Source organism: Sinohyriopsis cumingii, chromosome 18 (assembly GCF_028554795.1).
Source record: "Sinohyriopsis cumingii isolate HCF-2022 chromosome 18, ASM2855479v2, whole genome shotgun sequence".
Lineage (NCBI taxonomy): Eukaryota > Metazoa > Mollusca > Bivalvia > Unionida > Unionidae > Sinohyriopsis > Sinohyriopsis cumingii.
Genome location: NC_142978.1, coordinates 21206413 through 21231328, shown reverse-complemented (window position 1 = coordinate 21231328; position 24916 = coordinate 21206413). Strand labels below are relative to the sequence as shown.

At 34.0% G+C, this 24916-nt stretch overlaps 1 protein-coding gene across 1 annotated transcript; it reads right to left on the bottom strand.

Moving 5' to 3' along the window:
* Positions 1-13305: 13305 nt before the first annotated feature.
* LOC149776195 (uncharacterized) lies at positions 13306-13944 on the bottom strand. The gene has a single exon (XM_089942615.1). It carries the CDS (start codon positions 13927-13929, stop codon positions 13306-13308), a length of 624 nt encoding a protein of 207 aa, XP_089798741.1. The 5' UTR covers positions 13930-13944.
* Positions 13945-24916: the final 10972 nt, after the last annotated feature.

Below are 24916 nucleotides of genomic sequence, written 5' to 3'. Positions count from 1 at the left end.
CATCAGTTTTACTTGTCTTACAATGTACATAATGATGAAGCTGCTTACAATGTCACTCTTCCAATCAAATGAGCATTATGTTTCTTTCATTCATTCTTTCATCGTGCTTGAGTTATTTATTTGAATCATGCAGAAATACTGAACATTTATCATTGTAATGCAGTAAAGACATGCTTCCATCCCACTTTGAGTTTTATTATCCTTAAAGTACAATATACAAATTATTAATTAAGTACGACTTTTTGAAGATAAGTGAGTTTTTGTTTCAAGCTTATAACATCAGAGGTATGAATGACAAATATTTGCACATGTATTATACAATATATAAATTTCTGCTGATTTTCACATTTAAAATGCTTTGGCATTTATATTGCTGGTTTTGTATTTACTACACTTTCACTGAATGCCTCAAAAAGAATACAAAGTATATTTTTCTGTTAGTCATTCATCACTGCTATGCTTGTTATAGCTATGTAATCCAGTATGTAAAGGATTGTTCTTGTTCATGACATTTTATCTGTTGCTTCTTTCCTTGCTCATTGATGTATATCCTTACATTGATTATGCATTTATGACTTACAGCTTTAAACACTGCCACAGCTAAGCCATCTGTTTCTACAACAAAACATCTTTTTTTGGATGTTTCTACTCAAGGATCTTAGTAAATTAAATCAAACATTTTACACACACACACATTCATTTTTAACATAATCTCTGTGCATACCTTAATAAGCACACACCTGTCTTTTAGTTTGAAAGTTTAGTAACATTTTCCTTACAGAGTGCATATTTCTTGATCTCAGCATGCCTTGTGGGAGCAAAGTGGAAACATGGATCATCCTGGTTTTCTAGTAACTTCCCACTATACTTGTCTAATATCAAGTTACCACTTACTGTTTTGCTTAAATCATGTCAAACACAAATCTAACATGTTTAGGATGCATTGTAACTCATTTTGAGACCCAATAAATCTCCAAAGTGGAGAATCACTGGCATTCACAAAGGGAGAAAATTCTTTTATCATTTTCATACACATGAATGGCACATTGTTTATGCTGCAGTTAGTGTGTGCCTATTAGGACAAGTTTGATCCTCATGAAATGTTCCCTAATAATACTTTTTATTTGCAAAGTGTGCGCATAAGTGTCTCAACCTTCTATAAACTCCTATAAATTCAGGGAGTCCATTTTTTCATATATTTTCTTAAATTTTTTTATAAATTCTATATTTTCAAAAAATTTCTGGTTTCAGATGTTGAAATTAGTGCCAAAATATTTTGGCTGTGCTGTATGAAAAGCAATTAGAAAAATATAGTAATTATTCTGTATAAAAGAGTTGCTCTGTGTCTATATGTAAAAGCTTCTGACAGAACTAGCAGTGGATAGCAATTAATTCATCTTTAATTAGTTGATTACTGTAACCAGTTTAGAGACCGTTAACTTTTGATTGCTGTAGGCCATTTAAAGACCATTGATTGCTGTAGGCCATTTAAAGACCATTGATTGCTGTAGGCCATTTAAAGACCATTGATTGCTGTAGGCCATTTAAGACCATTGATTGCTGTAGGCCATTTAAGACCATTGATTGATGTAGGCCATTTAAGACCATTGATTGATGTAGGCCATTTAAAGACCATTGATTGATGTAGGCAGTTTAAAGACCATCAACTATTGATTGCTGAAGGCTATTTAAAGACAATTGACTGTTGAGTGCTGTAGGCCATTTAAAGACCATTGATTGTTGATTGCTGTAGGCCATTTGAAGACCATTAACTGTTGATTGATGTAGGCCATTTAAAGACCATTGACTGTTGATTGCTGTAGGCCATATAAAGACCATTGATTGTTGATTACTTTAGGCCATTTAAAGAAAACTGATTGTCTATTGCTGTAGGCCATTTAAAGACCATTGATTCTTGATTGCTTCGGGTCATTTAAAGACAATTGATTGTTGAGTGCTGTAGACCATTTAAAGACCTTTGATTGTTGATTGCTGTAGGCCATTTAAAGAAAACTGATTGTCTGTTGATGTAGGCCATTTAAAGACCTTTGACTCTTGATTGTTTTGGGTCATTTAAAGACCATTGATTGTTGATTACTGATGAAAATCAATCAAATCAAAAGGCAGTAATGGTATTTGGAAAACCAAAAGTTATTTGATGATTTTGAGCATAGATTGTAATACTTTAATGTAGTACAATAATATATATATTGCAGATAGGTGGTATTATTCATTTCCATTTCATTAATTGCTAGGACAAAATTATGCAATAATTACTCTATCTTTATTTCAGAATTTGTCTACTAAAATTTGCATTATTAAATAAAGAATTTCCTCTATGCTTGGCATCAAAATCAACTTTGCTTTTCACTGACACACACACACACCAACATATATATATATATATATATATATATATATATATATATATATATATATATATATATATATATATATAATCGCATGGATTGTTGATACACCTGTTTGCTAGTGTTATTTAAATCTTCGTTTAATTCTCATGTGTGTGTGTATATATGTGTTTTGCATTATTCAGATCGATTGTTGGTCCACTTATTCTTTCTCATGATGTAAATTATCATTTGTCATACAAGTCATGATCAGTATACTGTTTATAAATCAACTTCATCAAACGTGCATTTTTCCAGTATGGTGCATTGTCATGCAATATAATTAGGGATTGTCTTCATTTGTTTCATGTTTATTTTGAATATAAGTTCTCAAAACATGAAAATTGCCCTTTTTAAGTCATTATAAATTCTCACTAAACAACTATTACTTGAATTTTCATATTTTCACAAAATGGAGTGGTGTCAAGTTACAGATATACTTGATTATGAAAAATACTGCATAATGTTATTAAAGAAATAACTGTTCCAACTTTTTACTGTATCTGTCATAATTATCATTTGATGTAACATTTCCGTTTGTTATTGAAAGAGTAATTTTTTGATGATACTTGGATTGAATGATTATGATCCTATATTCTCAATACCATTTTAATTTTTAAGGTAGTTGACATCACATTTCTTGAATTAACAATACATGATAGTATGTTATGATACATTATATATGATAGAACATAGCTAGATAAATAATATCTGGTAGAATATGGCAAGATACATTTTTGATAGAATATGTCAAGATACATTAAATGTGATAGAATGTGTCTAGATACATTATATCTAATAGAATATATCAAGGCACATTATATCTGATAGAATGTGTCAAGATACATTATATCTGATAGAATGTGTCAAGGTACATTATATCTGATAGAATGTGTCAAGGTACATTATATCTGATAGAATGTGTCAAGGTACATTATATCTGATAGAATGTGTCAAGGTACATTATATCTGATAGAATGTGTCAAGGTACATTATATCTCATAGAATGTGTCAAGGTACATTATATCTCATAGAATGTGTCAAGGTACATTATATCTCATAGAATGTGTCAAGGTACATTATATCTCATAGAATGTGTCAAGGTACATTATATCTCATAGAATGTGTCAAGATGCATTATATATGATATGCTATATAAACAGGGTATATTACCTTCCATACACATTCCATCTGCCTGTAGCTCATGAGAAAAGGGAATGGCTGGTTTTAATTTGACGATCTCACTGTGTCGTCTGTAGTTTTGTACTTTTCGTTTATTTAAAAGAAGAATTTTATATTTTTAATAGTTCTGTTATAATTTATATACCTTTCACAGAATATTGAGATCTTTGTCTTTTATCTTTTTTTTTTGCAATTCTTTATCTTTACAATTTTGGAATCTTACTTTTAATCAGCAAAATATAACCTGTATTGTATTGATGTATCATTATACATACAGCATACATATACATACTTTCTCACCGCAAGCATAACCTAAAGGTCCTTCTCACAGTTTTGGTGACATTACATCATGCAGTGAATGGCAGATTGGTGTTTATGTATCCAAAGAAATTAATAAATGATATCCTGATTGATTTATCATTAATTAAGGGAAACATATCTTCTTGTGACATTTTTTGATGATGCACTGGACTGCTGCAGTTTACTTTGTGAAAGACTGCCATATCAATTGAAGCAAAACAACTGTCTTTCCCATTTTGCCTTCAAAGATTTTTCAAAGAAAGCATGTTTTTACTCCACAAATTTTAATATTTTTGTTAGATGTTATAAATAAATTGCTTGTTATAAAACATTTAGATTTTGGAAAATTATATATTATATGTGCTTTTAATGAAGGCTTTTTGTACATTTGTGTTTGCATGCATAATTTTGCAAGTTGTCAATTGATTTCTTTTGTGTCAAGTACATGTTTACCCAACTGGTGACTAACACTGTTAGTAATTTGGTTATTTTATATATGATGTTTGCTGATTTTTGTTTTGTGTACAGTTTGTAATGCCATTTATGTCAGCTTATCATTTTTATACCCATAGATACTTATCAAATGTGATATTTTGTGGTGAGTATTTTATGTAAACTAGTCAAAAGAATAAATGTGATACATGTAATTAATATCCGAGTGATAATTATATATATATGTTAATATTTGAAGTAATATATACATTATTCCTTATTGAATGCCTTTTCTTTGATTTGTTATTATCAAATATTGACAAGAATAAAAAAGAAATAAATTATGAAATATATGTTTGTGTTACACCCTCAAAATATTTTTATCCAGTTTCGCCTACATTGACGAAAGTTTGTATTTGGATGCATCTTAGCGCTCTACTGTACCTAAACTACACGATTGATTTTTGTGTTTTCAACTATTTGTCCTTTACACCCAAGCCTATTTAACCCATGTTCATGAAACTCGTTAGGTATTTATCACAACTATCCAAAAGTTAGATTACTGTGACCTAGTTCTCACTCATAGTTGTATTTTCACCTGCTATATTTTGAACCATATTTCGCTTAAACCCATGAAAATCGGAATGTGAATGCATCAGAGAGATGGATTATCTCAACCAAACCCAAAAAGGTTAATGTGGCCCAGCTTTTACGCATGTGACATTTGTATTTAGTTATTCGTTCGTTACACATTTTTCATCTCAACCGTATTTTGCAAACATCTATTAATTGGTTTGTATGCGCATATATCTGGACTGTATGTCACTAACAATGAACACTAATTTGATTTTGTGCGTCCTTTTCCCACATTACAGTTATGTGACCCTATTTATCTTGCACCCATGAGAACTGGGAGTTGAATATGTCTCAGTGAGCATAACATTCATGCAAAGACGAGGCGACTATGGTGTATTTTCTTGCAAGCATAGCATTTGTGTTCTCAGTAATATATTGCTTCATTTTTGCATATATTTATTACAACGGACTAATTAAACTTGATTCGACCATACACTGATGAAACTTTGTATGTTGATGCATCTCAATGGGTACTATATTATAGCAATATTTTCCTCTGTGTGGTGGTTTATTCATTAGCTTATACTCACTGGGTAGCGGGTTTGAATTCTGTTCAGACCAGTTTGGATCAGTTGTTATGGCATATCTCTTTGCAAGGACCATTACCTTGGCATCAATCTCCCAAATTAGTCTGTAGTTAATTGACTGCTTTAAATGTTGTTCCAGCCTCCGAGGCGATTTGCGTTTACGATGAAGCTCCATGTTGTCCTTTCATTTTGTTTATACCCCAACCAGCTTGAGGATGCAGAAATAAGCCAGATGGAAGCAGGTCACAATTAACAGTTCCAATTCAGTACCCACGAATGTAGTTCTCGTCTATTTATGAACATTTTTCCCTCCCTCATTTTGGTTGTGATAGAAGAGTTAGATTTATGCATTTTTGGTAGGGATTTAAAGGTAATTGTTTATTCTTGAGAATATGAGCTCAGGGTGTGGTTGTCCATGTGTATTTTGGTGACAGTGCACAGTGCGTAATAAGGCCTTGGAAATGTTCCGGAAGTGAAATCTGTGTTCTGTTCACACGCTGCTCTGTTTACAGTCCAGCCTCGCAAAAAAATGCAGGTGAACCTTTGACAAGAACTTCACAGTGAAGTCATCTTTGAAGGTATTTTAGATTAACATATGATTTGTATTGATTATCACACAGTGGAAAAGTCAGTAATGAGAAACAAATGTAAAGAATATATAGTAAAATTCATTGTGTGCTATATCCAGATGTGACTACTTGGATGCCATAATAGGACTAATGGAGGCAAGAGCCATGACAACTTAGTGGCTTGCGCGCCGAACTAGCGACCGAAAGGGTCCGGGTCCTCAACAGTAGTGTGTCCTTTGGCAGCGCAGTGTACTCCAATTGCCTCAGCACTAAATCTAAATAACGTACATAGGTTGATGTGTCGTAAAATACCAAACACCACGTCTTTTGTTATCTTTCCCGTTTCACGACAGTTGTTGATATTACCAGTTCTCAGCCCACATGAAATAAACAATTCACGACGCCTTTTTAGTTGGAGTCGTCAGTTTCTATCATTTGCTAGCTTCAGTTTGCGACGTTTTGTTTCCACCATTTCTGTAATAAGTAAAAAAATAACCTTTTTAACTTGGGATAAGCAGGGAGAGGGCGGGGGCAGCCTACCCTCTTTAGCCGCGCCACATACGTTCTTGAGAAACAAATACAGCTCTTGTGAAAGCTTCTGTGCGATAAAAATGTTTACATTAACGTTGTATGAAGTAAATTAATCAATTAATATCATGTAGTAATCAGACGAGTTCATGGAGTTTAATTACGCATGATTTTTAACAACTTCGTTTGAATAGAATGTGTAACGCAACGAAAGAAGAAAATCCAAATTTGTTAATCGTTCAAAAGATATTTCAGATGATAAAATATCTGATATGAAAACTATAATAAATTTGTTTCGACCTAAGTATTTTTTTCACGCATTTTCTTTGTTTTGTTAATAGTATGTATGATACTCGAATGATTTCCAACATCGACCACATAGCATGAAACGTTTCTGCTTGTTCTTTTTTCCCCCAAAAATCTTCCTTTTCTTGACAGGAATATTTACACGAAGGTCTGCGTTTACTTGGATTATTATTGCATTGTATTATACAAAAAGTGGTGGGCGAATGTTGCGGAATCAATGCAAGGTGAAGTGAAGTTTCGCGATTATTGCGTTGATCAAGGCGAAACAACAGTCTCGGTGTCCACTATTTCGTCTAAATCTCCTACTAGCGTTGCCCCTGGGAGACTAAATTTTATGTTCAAGAAGCTTTTCTTTGTTAATTTTGTGAATTAACTGTGCAAAAAAATAAAAAAATAAGACAATAAGAAAATTAAATTTTGCAATTTGACCTTCTTTCTTGTATAAATTTTCAATTCTATAGACCTCGTCGCGTCTTGAAAATGGTTTAAAAATCACTGAACATACAAAACAAGAAGCAGAACACTGAATATCCTACAAACTTAGCTGGGAAGGGAAGAATTAAATGAAGAGGACTACGGCAAGGCGCAAAGCTTTGTGGTGTCTAAGTTGTTCTGATATGGTGAAGGCAACTATGCCGCGAGTTTTGTTTAATGCTTTGGAAATTGGCGGTAGGCATGGATTTTGCTTCCTTCTTTGCTTCTAAAATATGGTAAATGTCTTAGGATTTCTAGGGTATTGAACGAAACTATTGGAAAACCAAAGTACCATCAACGGCAGATTATATGAACACCCTGTACTTAATTATCCATGTTTGTAGGCACCAGTAGCGTATGGTTGACTCCGATAATTGTTGACAGAGGTTCTCAATGACTGCGGCCTTTGGTAAATAAATGCGATCTTGAACTAAACTTAACGTGCAGAAACCACTATTTTCTCCTTATATTTACAATTATTGTGGCATCTGGCCATTAAAACATCAAATCTTTAGTTTTTCTTTATTACCCCTTAAAGGTAAGCAACGAACAAAGTTTGGTCAAGGCTCTTACTCTAAAACGAAGGTCATCATGCAAAACCCATTTTTATTTGAGCCACAATCACCTCGAACTTTAACAAAATTAAAGCAATAGGGCTCTTCCATTCCTTAAGTGCAAGCTTTCCCGAGACTTTGGTCAAACTATGCGTTGAAAAACAAAATATTTTAGCCAGAAAGAAAAAAAAAATGTTTCATTCAGTCACAGTGAACTTGACCTATAAAATTCTGAAAGTTTTGTGCTGAAGCCATTATTTAGCAATGCTGGTCATATCAGAGGAGCTGTGTGACGGCTTTAGTCCGTTGTTCTTCCGTCCGTTAGAACAGGTTTGTCATCGACACTCGTCTAGCTACTAAGATGACTGCTATGAAATTTGATTCACACAGTCATCACATGGCCTAGTTGGTCCTAAATTAAAATGGTGCCTCTGGGACACGCAATATTGCCATCACTGCAGCCATCTTTAAAATCTTGTTATCGTTAGTTCTCTTGAATGCATCGTTATATCAGCCTGGGTTTTTCAATTAAAGACTTTGTATGATGTCTATTTGGTTCAAAAGGAAAATGGTACCGATGTGACATTCAATATGCCCGTTACGGTAGACATCATGAAAATCTGTTTTCCTCGCTACATTGTTAAAAAAAAAGTCGTATTGAAATGGAGTTTTCAACATCAGACTTGTTGTGATGTCTAATGTGTGGTTCTAAATGAAAATTGTGCCAATCTGATATCTGACAAGGTCACCACAACGGCCACGCGATCACACTTCTGATAAATGAATGATCATATTAGCATGCGGATTCTTCTTTTGATGCCTAGTTGGCCGTACAATTAAATTGTGCCTCCGATATGGCCGCCAAACGGCCATCTTGAAAATATTATTAACGCTACTTCTTCTAGATGTTATGATATCTGACGTTTTCCAAAGTGAAATTGGTGCGCAAATGATATCCAATATGGCCACGATGCCAATCATCTTTAAATTTTGTTGTTACTCCTCCAAAACGGTAAGTCATATCATAAGAAAACTTCTTTTAATATCGGTTTTGTCCTGAATCAAAATGACACCACTCAGACATCGAATATGTCAACCAGTTTCAAAGTCCTGTTATCGCTAAATAATATCAGCGATGGTTTCAATGCTCATCATTTAACATTAGGAAGTAGTGTTATCTTGAATTTGTTTTACGCCCTGCCGAGTGTCAGTCGTAATACGTTTTTCGTTCAGTCGTAAGGACTTTAATGATGACTTTTGACTCTAACATCTACAGATTTCTTCCTAACCCAAAGTGCAAACTGTCCAATTGGTTATTCAAGGTCAGCCTTGCTAAACCAATATTATTGTGCAGAAACCATTTTTTTTTTTGTTTGTCACAGTGGCTTTGTCTTTTGAACTTGTCAAATCCTGAAATCGACAGGTTCTTATACGAAATGCAATCCTTGTACACAGTTTGGTACACGGCTGGCTTCGCAGAACAAAATGCTATTTTGCTTAAACAAAGTGACCTTAACCTTTCATATCTGACGTAAAATTAACAGGCTTTTTCCCGCATATGTGATGAATCACCAATATTATTTTGTGGAACCTTTTTTCTATCAGTCATTGTGATTTTGACCTTTTGACATTTAAATCAATTGACTTTTTCATAACCCAAGCACAAGCAACCCGCAAAGTTTGGTAACTGCTGAGTTCTTTTATAAAAACATTTTTCATCATACAGTCACTTTGATCTTGATCTGTAATTTTGTGTCCATTTGATGTTTTTTATTACTCTATGTGTAAACCAGTCATAAAGTTACGTAAATCGTAGATGGTAGACAAACCAAGTTATTGTGCGGAAACGAAATTGGCAACAGACGAACGGATGCATAACATCGTAACATAATACGTTACGCCTTATGACAGGCGTATACAAATAATACTGAAGGATGGATGAAGGACGCATATGGACGTGACTAAAATATATCAGCTAATTTGTCTGAATAGCAAAAGTATCTGAGATTTCGATTCGAGATGCGTCGATTTCCGTTTGAACTTGAACAATACATGCGATTAAGATATATACCATATATATCAGAGGGGACAAACAGGACAAAGGGTTCTAGTGATTTTTCTAATTAACTAAATTTGGATATTGAAAAGCAATATATTTCAAAGAGGTCTCACTTTGTTTTCTTGTAAATGACTTTCATTGTCTTCTGCAAGAATAAGAATTGTAGAAAGTTGCTTTCTTACATTACCAAATGTTTGTGATCGCATTTCCCAGTAGATAATAACAATGGATAATTTATTTGTATCAGGTGACAGCTTTCATTCACTGTTTGATACTACACTGATTGCAATGCACACAGACTGGAAAACTTGGATTTCCATTAAGCATTCCTGTACATTGATCCAACTAGCCATAGGTATATATTTTATTGTCCAGTTTTAGAAGGAAAGGTTAACACTTCTTATTTTTTTCAACAAACTTCTCTGATGTCAGCACAATGTCGTTAATTTGGTATCCGATATAGGGTAAGCTCAATCATCCATTTTAATTACAGTTTTTTAGACTACAAATTATACACCATTTATCAAAGTCACAGCGCATTAGTCAACTATAAATTTCTGACCATTTAAGTTTCGGGTGGGTGGGCTACGTTTTATCTTGTATCTGAGATATTTTATTCTATCTTAAATATAATTAAATTTATGTCAAATAATATAATGGGTATAATATGGCTTTATATTGTTATAAATCCAATCAAAATATTTTTTCCAGCTATTGATCGACGGAATTTCTTTGTTTAAAAAAAGTGTTAAGTCTCTGCCCCAGAAGATTACACTCCTGGCCTCTAATATAATTGCGATGAACCTTGGTACGTATCGTAGTAAGTTCAGAAATACCGCGGTATACCGCGTTACAAAATCTTTTCGTGACACAGCACTAGTATCAGCTACTGATCTTTTAAGGTTGACAATTGTTTAAACGTCATTTAACATTTATACAGAAACTTGAGTATTAACGCATCATTTTACACTGTATATTTTCAGTGGTGTTTAAAAGTCCTACCACTGTTCACAATGCATCATTTTGACTTCGACCTTGAATTTTCGTACAAGAATGAAAGAACAGAATGCTTAATTATACATCGTTGTAGGATAGAAAAATGTAATTCTCGGAATTCGAATGATTGAGTCGGACACTCTGCAAATCCACCAACATTAAAACGAGGGTTAACATTTTCCTGTTCAGCAGCGATCCATAATGAAAGATTTCATTAATCTTCCACCCACCCCCCTCTAATTTACATATTCTGCTTAATCGTCGATATTATGTTGGGAAAATCAAAGCAAGTGTTTAAAATCTCGATCTAAACAAATGGCAGTGCTAATGAAAGTGTTGAGGTGGTGTGCACTATTTTTTTTCTTCTTTTAGCCTGAACGCAATAAATTCACATTAAAAACGTGGACAAAATAGTGGAAATACTTTTAATTTTGCTACATAACGCAGAAAGCATTGAATGTCATACGTGGTGTATTGGGTTGCCTTTGAACATATTTTGTACAAGCGAGGTTTCGTTGAGACAAAACGACGTTAAGATGTTACATGCATTACTTCTATATATTTCTTTAGCTACCACATCATATGCTGTATGCAATTCATTGATTTGCACATGCTGTTGCAGGCTATTGCATAATCAACGACATTTTTCGGATAGTAAGCTTGAATGACAGGTCTCAACCTTGCTAAATTATTACAGCCTAACATCTGCAAAAGAACGTAAATAACAGACAAACGTTCATGCAATCTCTCTCTCTCTCTCTCTCTCTCTCTCTCTCTATGATCTCAAATGAGTAACGATTGATTCAATATTGAATTTATGAAACTAGTTGAATAATGTCCAGCTTTTGTGAGCCTTTGTAAGAAAAAGCTGGACATTATTTAACGAGTTTCATAAATTTAACATTAAATCATTACCCATTTGGGAATCTTTTTATCACAGTTTTATTTCAGTAGAAATTATTTAGATATAAAGAAGAACGAATATTTTCGTTCATTTTGACAGACGCTGTACCTTTCATTTGTTGTACGTAAAAAATAGTCCCAAACAAAGTTGAAATAGTAAAAGTATATCATACATTTTTGATAACTATAAATCATGGAATAAGCGTCTATCCAAATAAAAATTCAAAACATTTATCCACACAAATGTCCAGTGCGTGTGATGTCACATTATATGATACGGTGAACAGTACCGGTTTGAGCTGGCCTACACAACACAGTGACAGTGTTTGAAATTATACATCACAACTAAACATTACATTGTTGCGATAGTTTTGTGGGAAAAAAGATTACTGGATGCAGAAATACACTTATTTACTGTAATGTATTTGTGACCGGATATTTTCAGTATTTGATTTGAAACATAAGACTGTACAGAAGACGTAAACAAATCTTTATTTGAATTGGACTTGCATCACATATTTACTGCATAAATATGCTGTGGTTGGAGTTCTGTCAGTTGGTGAGAGGTTTATGTCTACATTCTTCTGTGAACAATGGTGAGTTAATTTACTTCAGTAAGTTCACATTTAAACCAAGCTTGTAGATTGGGTGGATACCATGCTACATATATACCGTACATCTATCCCCACCCCATCCTCTTTTACTTGTTGTTATTGTTTTTATCTTGGGGTTTTGCCATTTTTTATTTTATGGTATGTTATACATGACATAACAAACCCCTGTGGGGGTAAACTGGCAATGCTGAAACAGACAAGACCATTTTTTCCTAATTCCCTTTCGCGAGTCGAATAAAAAAAATGGCGGCCAAAAATGTTTATAGAATAAAATACAAAAAATCCAGAAGGCGGGGTTAACACGTTTTCCCACGATCGCAGCCAGTCAGTTAATATAATACTGCACAATAATTTCATAGGCTTATTTGGACCAATCATATTTACATAAAGTGATATGTTCGCATGAATAATATAAAAAATATGAAACTGCACACACTGTTGCCAAAGTGTGCCGACTATGTGATACGTAAATGATAAAATAAACAACATCAACACGTAGAATGTGTGACCGGTTTCGCTTTATTGCTTCATCAGACTGAATTCATTATCATTGCTTACGTCATTAAATATATTCTGTTTCTAAGTGATCAATGATATAAACAACGTAACATAAATAGAGGATCTCAAATGGGTAACGATTTAATATTGATTTTATGAAACGAGTTGAATAATGTTCAGCTTTTGCATTTAAAAGTGTATTTTTTAAAACAAATAACAACTAAAAGAGCACCTCCTAATCAACAGACCATTTGTCACGGACAGGATAATTTTTCAAAACTGGACCGCCGCTAGAAATTCCAATGTGTTGTTACACAGTTCACTTAGTTACGTCTGCTTGGTTAGTGGAGGCGCCATAAACATGAATTTGTATGTGGCTGTTCATAACATTTCCTCCAAAAAGTGTGTTTATTCCACCACAAACATTCATCACAGATGCTGTATTGGATCTGGCAGAATAAAAATAATTCCTGTTGTTTTTCTCTGAAGGAGTATTACTTGCTGCAGAAAATGTACTGGATATAGACGTATTGGTGAGAATTGAGGAGATTTGCCGTTGCTGATTTGCGTTAATTTGGCTGTAGTTATTCAATGATTGGATGTTTTTGTGACCAGATATTTGCATGATTTGATTTGGAGGAATGCAGTGGTCATTCAGTTTTTGGATTAAATGTTTTCTGGCACTGTGGTTTGATAATTTCGTGTCAGCAGGGAGGCCAGCATTTGCTGACATTTTCTTCATGAGAGAGGTAAGTTTATTTATTCCCGTTGGTTGACATTTAAACGATGTTTGTCCGGGAGGTTGGGTACAAGATCCATATCTTGTGTTACTTGCGATGTAGAAGGGCGAATCTGCATCGCGGTAAGCCTTAGGTCGTTTCTCCGCGTATAAACCATAGATTCTTACAGGGCAGCGTGTGGGATTTTCTGGCTTTTGCCACATTTGGGGTTTAATTACTCTAGCATCTCGAGGGTTTAAACCAGTTCTTGTTTTAGCTTGTCTTTCTGAAAATTCCAGGTATATCAGACTATTTGAGTCTTGTTTTTTTCTGTACATCCCCCAACACATACCTCGATGTTTTGCCAACCCTCTCAGACCGAAGTGTATTGTATTAATAAACCATAGTGTTGATGAGCCGTTCTGGTGTTTCATCACCTAGCTGGCCAGATGCCCATGTAGTTTCAGTTTCATCATCAAAAATTGGCTCCGTTTTCTTAAAGTCAAATTTCCTTTTCCTTCACGCTTCAGTTGCATTTGTTTACTTCTGACAACCTGCCGCAGTTTAGCAAGATCTAGTCCAGAGTGCAAACTGGCGGGATAATCGTATTTGCGAAGTTGCCTTTCAAAACTAGACAAAAATCCCCTGATTGAATTTGGCTCAGAGTTTGACCCATCGTTCTTTTTTTTTACACAAATAAAGAATTTGCACAGGATATTACCTAGTTCACTTGGGGATTGATGAATCTCCCTATTTTCGTTTATATTGGGTTCTTTGAAGAAGGCCTTTAGCAGCTTTAGATCATAAAATGTTTTGTCTAAAGTATTCTTGTTAGAGTGCTTTTTGATAATGTCATCTATATCTGAACCACACACTGGCGTAAATCTGGATCTATTCTTGCCTGCATTTTCTTTGTTCGCTTTCTGGACAGTGGCCGGTTGTGTCCACAGCACAGCTGATCGACGCAAGCTTGATGCTGAGAAGAAAAAAAAAAAGCCAATCATCTAAAGGAAAAAATCATACAGAGTGACAAAAATACCTTAGATTACCCCCCCCCCCCCCCATGACCCGTTCTGACAGAGGACCCTCTCTATCATAATATACAAGAGAAGGTGCGGAACTTCCAAATACTTCGTTCCACCCATGACCCTCGATTTCCTTCTGCTATTTCCGTCTTTCAAGGCACACGTCCATACTATATGGCTTGTTTTACTCCTGAGATATTTTTCTATTCATCAAGCCATTATCGAATTTTCTGCGTTGTTCCAAACTAAAATTACAGGCTCCGAAACATGCTATTTTCGCGAAATTTTACTCTGAGACAAATGCTTGCACATGTGAAAACCGGTGTCAAGAGCTACATGTGCGATGTTTACGACTCTACGATGCATCCGTTCTTGAATCACAGAACAGTGGTAGATACAAAAGTAAGTTTTATTTACCATTAACTCGATTCAACTTCAGGAATCCTATTCCATGCAAGAATTAGACATTGTCTTCTTCGCTGCACAGACATCGTATACATGCGACTCTATTTTCAAAATAGGTAAACTATGCAGCATCCACGTCAACGCTGAAATATTATCTCATGAGCTCGGACTTGTCTCAGAGTAAAAGGTACCGTGGGAAAATGATTTGGCATTCCTTAAATGTATGATATTAAGTCAAACTTTTGATAGGAATACGCAGTCGAATGCCTGAGCTTAACATTGGTACCAAATTTATTACGCCACGCGAAATGTGGCTTGAAATAACAGCTTTTATTCTTAAACGGGTAGTGCGAGAAAGGAGAGAAGTATCCTCTCTTGTAGTTATTATATAGTACATGTATGACAGGTCAATTTTAAGCAACGATACGAGCCCCTGTGGTTGTGTCGTCATCGTCTGCTGTTGTGGCTCTGTCTCGGGTGTAGTTACAGGAAACAGTACGTGAGTCAGATCAGCTGGAATCATCGATTCTTTGTTGTTATGAAACCTCACTCTATAGAAGAAATCCACATCATCTCTGCTGTGTGTTTCTGTCACTATAGCATTTGAATTGCCCTTGTTTACTATTGGATATACAGCGTCCATTTGTTTAACAGTAAACAGTTGTAAAATACGGTAGTTCCAGTTGGCGGGGACTAAGAAAATTCCCACGGTCGCAGCCATTCATTAAAGAGATTAATGCACAGTAAATTCATTTGCTTATATGGACCAATCAGAATCACATAAAGTGATACGCTCACATGTTATAATATCAAAAATATGAAACTGTACATACTATAGGAAAACTATACCTACTATGTGATAAACAAGATTACGTCATAGCTTAAATTTTTAACTTATCGTATATGTTTTATTCTTTAACGGAAATGGAAATATACGTATGCAGTACAGATAAATGACATTTTAATACATACAAACACATCAAACTTGTTCTTAAAATACATATAATTTGATTGAGAACTTTATCAAAGTTTATGAATAAATCGACATAAAAAATGTATTAACATTTTGAATATGTATAATTCACATTTCTAAAAAGGTATATATTATACTTTGAAATAGTATTGACGAATGTTGAATATTTCATCAGAACTCAAATTATATAATAACAATTTTAGGTGTGTATAATACTTATAATCATAAAATGAATAAATGTTTTATAAATTATTCATCATAATATACTGAAAATTAATTTTGAAATGCCCCTTCATTTTCAAAGAAGTATTAAACCTATTTGTATGATATTAGTTTATACTTTCCCTATTTAAGTTATTCTGTAAATTAGAATGATATAGAAATATTCTTAACTAAATGTAAACAGGGGCCATAATTCAAATATTAAAGAAAAATATAAAAGTTTGATTAATGAATGTCGTATAGAGTTTTGGAATTTAGACCTTTTTGATATACCGTATTAAAACGGTGAATCCAATAGGCTGTCTTTAGCAGACATTCCGTCTAGGAATTAGCTATAACAATAGGTTGACAGGAGAAATCTTGCAAAGTATCGGAACTGTTGTTAAAATGTGCGGCAACATGAGATGAAAATGATTCATCCATATAATTTTTTTATGTCTGAACTTTGTTGGTTGATTCGGTTAGATATTTGTTGATTGGTTTGTCCAATGTATTGGATGCCACGTTTTTTTTTTTTCGTTCAATGTTGCACACTAAGTATCCCAATAAATATTAAATATTTCTTTCGTATTATTACTATTGAAAGAAGTATTTTCATTAATAAATGAACAGTGTGAACATCTAGGTCTATTACATTTAGTTGATGACCCCATTTTATATGATTTTTTTCTAATTTAGAATTAATTAGTGAATCTTTAAGATTTTTAGTCCTTTTATAAGCAAGTGTGGGTTTGCTTTCGTGTAGCGATTTAACACTTGCTTTACATGATAAGTTTAATAAATCCCAATATTTATCGATAATCTTACCTATATTAGGCAAACTTGGATTATATTCAATAAAAAAAGGAATGATATCTTCATTTCTTGTTTTTATTTTACATTGTAAAGATTCAAGTTGTGTAAGAGAAAATACTTTTTGGAAAGCAGTATTAATGACGTTAGTAGGGTAATTTCTATTTAAAAAATGCTGACCTAACTCTGTCAAAGATGATTTAAAAACAGTGTCATCCGAAATAATTATTCTGTATCTTTTTGCTTGACTATATTGTATCACATTATTACATGACTGAGGATGACATGAAAAATATTCAACATATTGATGAATATTCGTGTTTTTAACATGAACCATGGTAGTGATATCATTATGTTCGTTTTTCACGACATCTACGTCCAAAATAGATACTTTAGTTTTAGACACGTTGAATGTAAATTTTATTGTTGGATGTAATTTGTTTAAACAGTCTATAAAATAATAAATGTCTTCTAATGAATAACTTCAAACAATAAAGATGTATAAAAATCTTAACCAAACATCTGGTTTTAAGAGTCATTTTTTTTAGAAAGTCGTTTTCTGATTTCCCCGTAAATAAAGATGCATAAAAAAGTGCCATAGGACTACTCATTGCTGTTCTCAACTTTTGGAGATGAAAAAAATATTATTTTCGCGCTCAGGTTTTATACAATCACAAACATATTCTTTTGATAATTTATGTGCATATTCGTTTTCTTCAAGATAATATTTACATGCTTCGATACCAACATTGTGTGGTACATCGTATAGAATGAAACCATATCAAGTGTAATTAGGAATGCCTTTTCAGTGAGTTTCGGTAAAGATTTCAATATGGCAATGAAATCAAGTGTCTTTGACAGATGAAGGTAGTGATTTCATCAATGGTTGTAAAATATGATCGATATACTGCGATATGTTATTTGTAATTGAGTTACATGTAGAAATAATGGATACCCTAAAGGTAAGATTCATGAAGTGAAATCGAGGCCATACTTGGAGTACGTGACAAATAACATGTATCAATCGTTACAAACTGTTTTTTTCCCCAGAGGATTGACAAAGTCCGGGCATCTGTTCTGCGTTGTAGCTAGATTTATTATTGATGTTTTGAGAAAAAATAGTCATTACTTGCCTTAACACTTGAGAAATTAATGTTTTATGTTGTGACCAGTTTTTGGTCTAATTATTTTGTTTTCTTTGAGTACGTCAGTTTCATTAGGACTTTTTATTATTAGGACTTCCATTTTTTCATTCTTGGATTATTCTTGGATTATTTTTGGATTTGATTCGTAGAACTGTAAGTTCTTTTTCTCATTTTTACCTAGTTTTTCTAGGGAAATATATTATTTGTTAAATGTTACAAAGCTTGTTGTCATCACTCTTTTCTTTTACTGTTTGAAAGAAAGTAACAAAGAAAGTTGGGTTGCTCGTCTTTGGATATATGAATTTTGGCTAAAATTGTTTAGAAATAAAAACAATTTTGGTCCAGTACTTGGTGGAATAGAATGTTTTGGATAAAGGTACTTTGGTTTCTATCAGTAAGTCTGCATCAGACTCTGACATAAAAGTAAAGGAATTAAAATTAAAATACAAGATGTAATTGGAGTTACGAAAGCTTGAACATTAGAAAGAGAAAACCAAGTTACAGGAGAGAGAGACAGACAGACAGACAGAGAGAGAGACATACAGAGAGAGAAACAGTGCAGCTAAAAGCGGAGAAAACGAGAGAGAGAGATACAAATGCAGTTACAAAAAGAACCTGAAGTTACAGGAGAGAGAGAGAAACAAATGCAGTTACAGAAAGAGGAGTAACAGATGCAAATGTAGTTACAGAAAGAGGAGAAATAGATGCAAGCGCAATTACTATTGGAGAAAGAGGAGAAAGAAAGAGAGATGCAGATGCAAAGAGAGAATGAAGAGAGCGAATATCAGTTTGGAATAAAATAAATAGAAGTGGCAAGTGAAATGCACGTTCCCACTTCACATACAAATTCAAGTTTTTATGTCACTAAGAATACTAGGTTATCACCCCTTTTTAGAGAAAAGGATGTAGACAGCTATTTTCCATATTTTGGAAAAGCTGCTGAAAATTTGAAATGGCCAAGGGAGCATTGGACTTAATTATAGTGTGCACTTTTTGCCAAAGCCCGATATATCTATGCACCCCTGTCTGTACAGCAGAATGCTATGATTTAGTGAAAGAATGCGTCTTATAGAGTTTTGAGTTAGTCCCTGAAGCTTATCGGAAAAAAATCAGGAATTATAAAATAGAAGCTGGACAAACTCGTGTCGAATTTGCAAGATAAAAAGAGCAGTCATTTGAGAGATGATGCTTAGCCAAGAAAGTTGATCAAGATGTTGATGTATTGTGATGTGTTTTGGATTTCTAACGTATATTTAACAATTTTTCAGTCATATCGCTACGATGTCTGCAATGTGGTAGTTTATAGTGATGTCTAGCAATGGGGCATCATGGCAAAGACATGTAGCATGATGTCCCACCCAGTCACATTATCCTGACACCAGACCGACCAGTCCTAACACTAACCTCTTAATGCTGAGCGACAAGCGAGGCCGGATCAAAATTATGAAGTCTTAGGCAAGTTGTATTGCTTGAAGAGTTCAAGAACTGTTTCCGTAGTGACATTAATACCTATGTTGATGAGCATAAGGTCGAAACCTTGGAAAATGCTACTCATGCTGCTGACGAGTATTTTTTAGCTCATCATTTTTTCTTTCGTGGGTGGTAAATAAGATTTTCACTCGACAGTCTTCTTTGAGTAAAGTGTTTCAGCCTAATACAAGCCCTTTTAAATCTCAATCTGGCACAACTTTCAAAATCAAGTTTCTGATAAGCTTGATAAAAAATCCTTGTCTCTTCCTACGCGTACCTATTGCAAGAACAAAGGACACGTTATTTCTGATTGCTACAAATTGAAAAATAGGTATATGAATCAAGATAGACTTATTCCAATTGCTTTTATTTCTAAGACGTAAAGGTCACGGTCATGTATTGAAAGCAATACATTTGTTGGGTCTAATAAACCCCAGTCTGATGTTATTATGGAGAATTATGAACCGTTCACGTCGAAGGGTTCTATATCACTCTTGGGTGGATCGGCCAATCCCATCCCAATTAAAATTTTACGGGAAACAGGAGCTTCTCAGATGCTTTGCTTTTCTGAGAAGTCTTATTCTAATGAAAGTGTTCTTATTCAGGGAGTATAGTCCGGATTTGTTAATGGTCGTCTCCGTTGTTTAAATATGTCATCAGACTTGGTCTCAGGGCCCGTGATAGTCGAAACAGTTTATGGTTTACTTGTTGAGGGCATTTATTTATTACTAGACAAGGACCTAGCGGGAGACAAGGTTGTGGTTAATGTACTTGTAACTGACAAGTTGTGTTTTGGGATCAGAAAGTCGATCCAATTGAAAAAGAATTCCCTGATTTATACCCAGCTTGTGCAGTTACCAGAGCTATGATAAAGAAAGCTCTTCAGAATGACGCTGACCATGAAAGTATTCCTTTAGCTGACACGTGTATTGATCAGGCTTTTGATGAGTAACTTTCACTCCCTGTTTGGATCAGTCAGAAGGTATTGATCACAGTGATTCTCTTTTAACTACTCATTCTCTTTATTCTAATCAGGGTGACACACGACAATCACTTGTCGTCGAGTAGGAAAAAGATCCCGAGATCTCCTGTTTGTTTCAAAGGGCCATTAGTGAAACTGAAGCTACTGAAGTACCTGTATGTTATTTCTTTAAAAATGGAATTCTTTTGAGAAAATGGAGACCTTCCGAGGTACCTGCAGGTGACGAGTGGTCACTGAACTATCAAATTGTAGTTCCAAAATCGTACAGACAAGAAATTCTTAGTCTGGTCCATGAAACTCCTTTGCCTGGTCATTTAGAGATTAATAAGACTTATCACATGATCTTCAATCACTTCTACTGGCCAAAAATCAAAGGTGATGTTTGTTAATACAGTAGATCTTGCCATACTTGTCAAATGGTAAGAAAACCTAATCAGAAGATACCTAAGGCTCATCTGCAACCTATTCCTGCATTTGACTAACCATCTAGCAGAAAAATGGTAGATTGTGTTGGTCCCTTAAATAAGACCAAGTCAGATAACCAATACTTGTTGACCATAATGTGTGCGTCAACAAGATTCCCAGAGGCAATTCCTTTGAGGAATATTAAAAATAAACCAATAGTAAACGTTTTGATAAGTTCTGTTTACTCACTTTGGCCTTCCCAAATCTATCCAATCTGATCAAGGGTCAAATTTCATGTCTGAAATTTTCCAGCAAGTTATGTAAGAAGTAGGCATTCAACAGTCAAATCTTCTGCCTATTACCACGAGAGCCAAAGGGCGTTAGAAAAATTTCATCATACTTTGAAAAATATGATTGAATGATACTGCTTTGAAACGGGTAAAGAATGGGATGAAAGCATTCATTTACTATTATTTGCTGTTAGGGAATCAGTTCAAGAAATCTTTAGAATTCAGTCCCTTTGAACTGGCTTTTTGACACACTATGCATGGAACATTGAAGTTGTTGAAAGAAAAAGCTTCTTTCTAATGAAGATTCTGAAATTAATCTTCTGGATTATGTTTCCAATATTAAGTATACGTTTTCAAAGGATTGTGAGGTTTCAAGAGCAAATTTGCACTCTTCTGTCAAAAATGAAATCAAGGTATGATAAAAACTCGAAGGAAATGGGTTTTCAGCCTGGTGATAGAGTCCTGGCTCTTTTGCCCATACCACAAAATCCTCTTCAGGCCACGTATTATGGTCCCTACACAGTTGAAAAGAAAGCAAATGATTTAAATTATATCATAAATACTCATGTGAGGCGAAAACAAAAATAAATTTGCCACATAAACATGTTAGAAGAGTACATCGAGAAAGATAGCCAGGTTATACATGCAATTAATTTAGTTGTACCTTTCCCACTCAGTGAAGATTTAAGTGAATGAATCCCATCGGACTCTACTAATGTTATAGTGACAAATCTTCAGAATTCAGAAATTATGAAAGATCCGAACCAGAGACTTTCACATTTGCAAGAGCAAGAAAGGATTGAAGTTAAACAGTTATAATTTAAATATGAGTACTTGTTTCCAGATGTTCCTACAAGAACAACAATATTTTCCATGACGTTGAAATTGTAAATTCCGAATCTATGAAACAACTCCCGTAAGGATGAACCGTCTCAAACAGGAAAAATGTGGAGAAAAAAAAGAAACTCACTATTTGCTGTAGACTGATTTCATAGAGCCCAGTAAAAGTGATTGGAATTCACCATGTATACTTGTTCCGAAACCAGATAAAACGATTCGTATGTGCACTGATTATAGGAAGGTGAACAATGTGACTTAAACAGATTCGTTTCCATTGCCAAGAATCGTTGACTGCATTGATAAAGTCAGAAACGCGTAGTATGTTACCATATTTGACCTTCTGAAAGGATGTTGACAAATTCTGCTGACGGAAATAGCAAAGAGAAGTTTGGCATTCGTGACTCCAGATAGACTTGATCAATATAAAGTAATGCCGTTTGGGATGAAATGTTCGCCAAGTAATTTTCAACGTCTAAAGAATATGATAACGTCTGGTCTAGATAATTGTGATGCTTACATTGATGATGTCATCAATTACAATGAGACGTGTAAAATACATATAGCAACAATTCAGAAATCATTTGACAGGCTCACAGGTGCAAGTTTTACAATTGATTTATCCAAAAGTGAGTTCTACCGAGCTAGTGCAACTTTTCTAGGACGTATCATGGGACATGGACAAGTTAACACTTGCTAAAGTCAAGGCTATTTCTGAATTCCCTGTGCCTGTTAGTAAAAAGCAACTAATGCGATTTTTAGGTATGGCTGGATACTATCGGAAATTGTGTTCCAATTTTTCTATAATTTATGAACCCCTGACAAATTTATTGAGTAAGAAAAACAAATTCATTAGGACTAAAAATTTCAGGAGGCTTTTGATAAGTTAAAAGCCTTACTTAAAAGCGCGCCAGTTCTTAGAGCTTTAAATTTCAGTCAATCATTTAAACTGTGGATGCAAGTGACGTTGGCTCGGTTTTGATTAAAGAAGATGAAAATGGTATTGACCATCCAGTGGGCTATTTTTCTAAGAAATTAAATAAGCATCAAAGAAGTTATTCAACAATCTAGAAGGAATGTTTGGCTTTGATATTGACATTACTTCATTTTGAAGTTTACATTAGTTCAGCTCCTTCTTCGATTGTCGTGTTTAGTGACCGAAACCACGGGCAGGATGAAAGATAAAAATCAAAGACTACTAAGGTCGAGTTTGTTCTTTCAGAAATATAATATTTACATTAGGCACATCAAAGGAAAAGAGAATTTAATAGCAGATGCACTTTCCCATGCATATAATGATTATTTCATGTACACTTTGTATAATTCATAACATGTCTTTTTTTAAATATAAAAACATCAGATATAATTAATCAGTGGTAAAAAGAAAGCTTTATTATATAAATTTTTCTACTCCTTTATAGGGAAAGTGTTATGTATATTTGATTTCAGTTATATTTGATTTAATTTAAATGTTTGTTAGCTTTAAGTTTTAAAAAAAATTCCATTACATGGATTATAATGTAACTTTATTCACTGGATTTGATATTGTCTAGAAATTCAGTTCAGTTCTGTTTGACCTGACAGTATTTTGTAAACAACTAATAATATAAACTTTGCATCTAATCCTGACCTAGTTCCTGATCTTGATTACAAAATCCGTGAGATTTAAAAAAAAAATTGTTTTATGCTTTCTCAGAGTCAGATTCATAAAGTGAAATCGAGGACATACTTGGAATACGTGACAAATAATAGGTAGCAATTGTTACAAACTCTGTTTTTTTCAAGAGGATTGACCCATAGAAAGAAAATCATCATTTGCCTTAACACTTGACAAGTTAAAGTGTTTTATGTTGTGACCGGTTTTTGGTCTAATTATTTTTTTTCTTCTTCAAATTAGTTGGATTCCAAGAGATTTGTTTTCCCTGGAAATTCTTGTGCTGTGAAATATTGCTTAGATATGGACAGTTATCGAAATTTACACAGAATTCAAACACGGGAATGTTTTGTGTGTAATTCAACAAAGAACTGTTGACACAGGACGACGCTGACCATAGCATACGTCATCACCTTCCATTTTTGATTTCTTCGGGATTCGAACCCAGTTTCATGAGGACTTTTTATTGCTAGGGCTTCTATTTTTTAATTATAGGATTATTCTTGGATTATTTTTGGATTAGAACCGCAAGTTCTTTTTCTCATGTTTACCTTGCGTTTCTAGGGAAATAAATTATTTGTTAAATTTTACAAAGCTTGTTGTCTGCACATTTTTCTTGTTTCCGTTTGAAAGAGCCTAAACACGTAACAATATGGTTCCATTGAAAGCCACATCACTGCTAACGAAATCAGTGTGGACAAAGTTTATCCATCTTTCAAAATAAATTGACGATTAAGCTTTACTGCGCAAGTGATGCCATTTCAGGAAAACTCTTGATAAACAGTGTCCTAAGAAACATTATTGCCAAGCTTTATCAGTGTAGACTCAGCTACTCGAAAGAAGTCAAAAATAGATTTTCACCTCGTTACTCAGTAAATCATACCGTTGCTAGGGAACATGACTGAAAACAATTGTAATATAACATGTTGCAAATGAAATTCGTTCAATTATTGATAATAACTGTCTCCGTGGCTGCCGATAAGAATTTGAAAATATGTTTTACCAATGGTT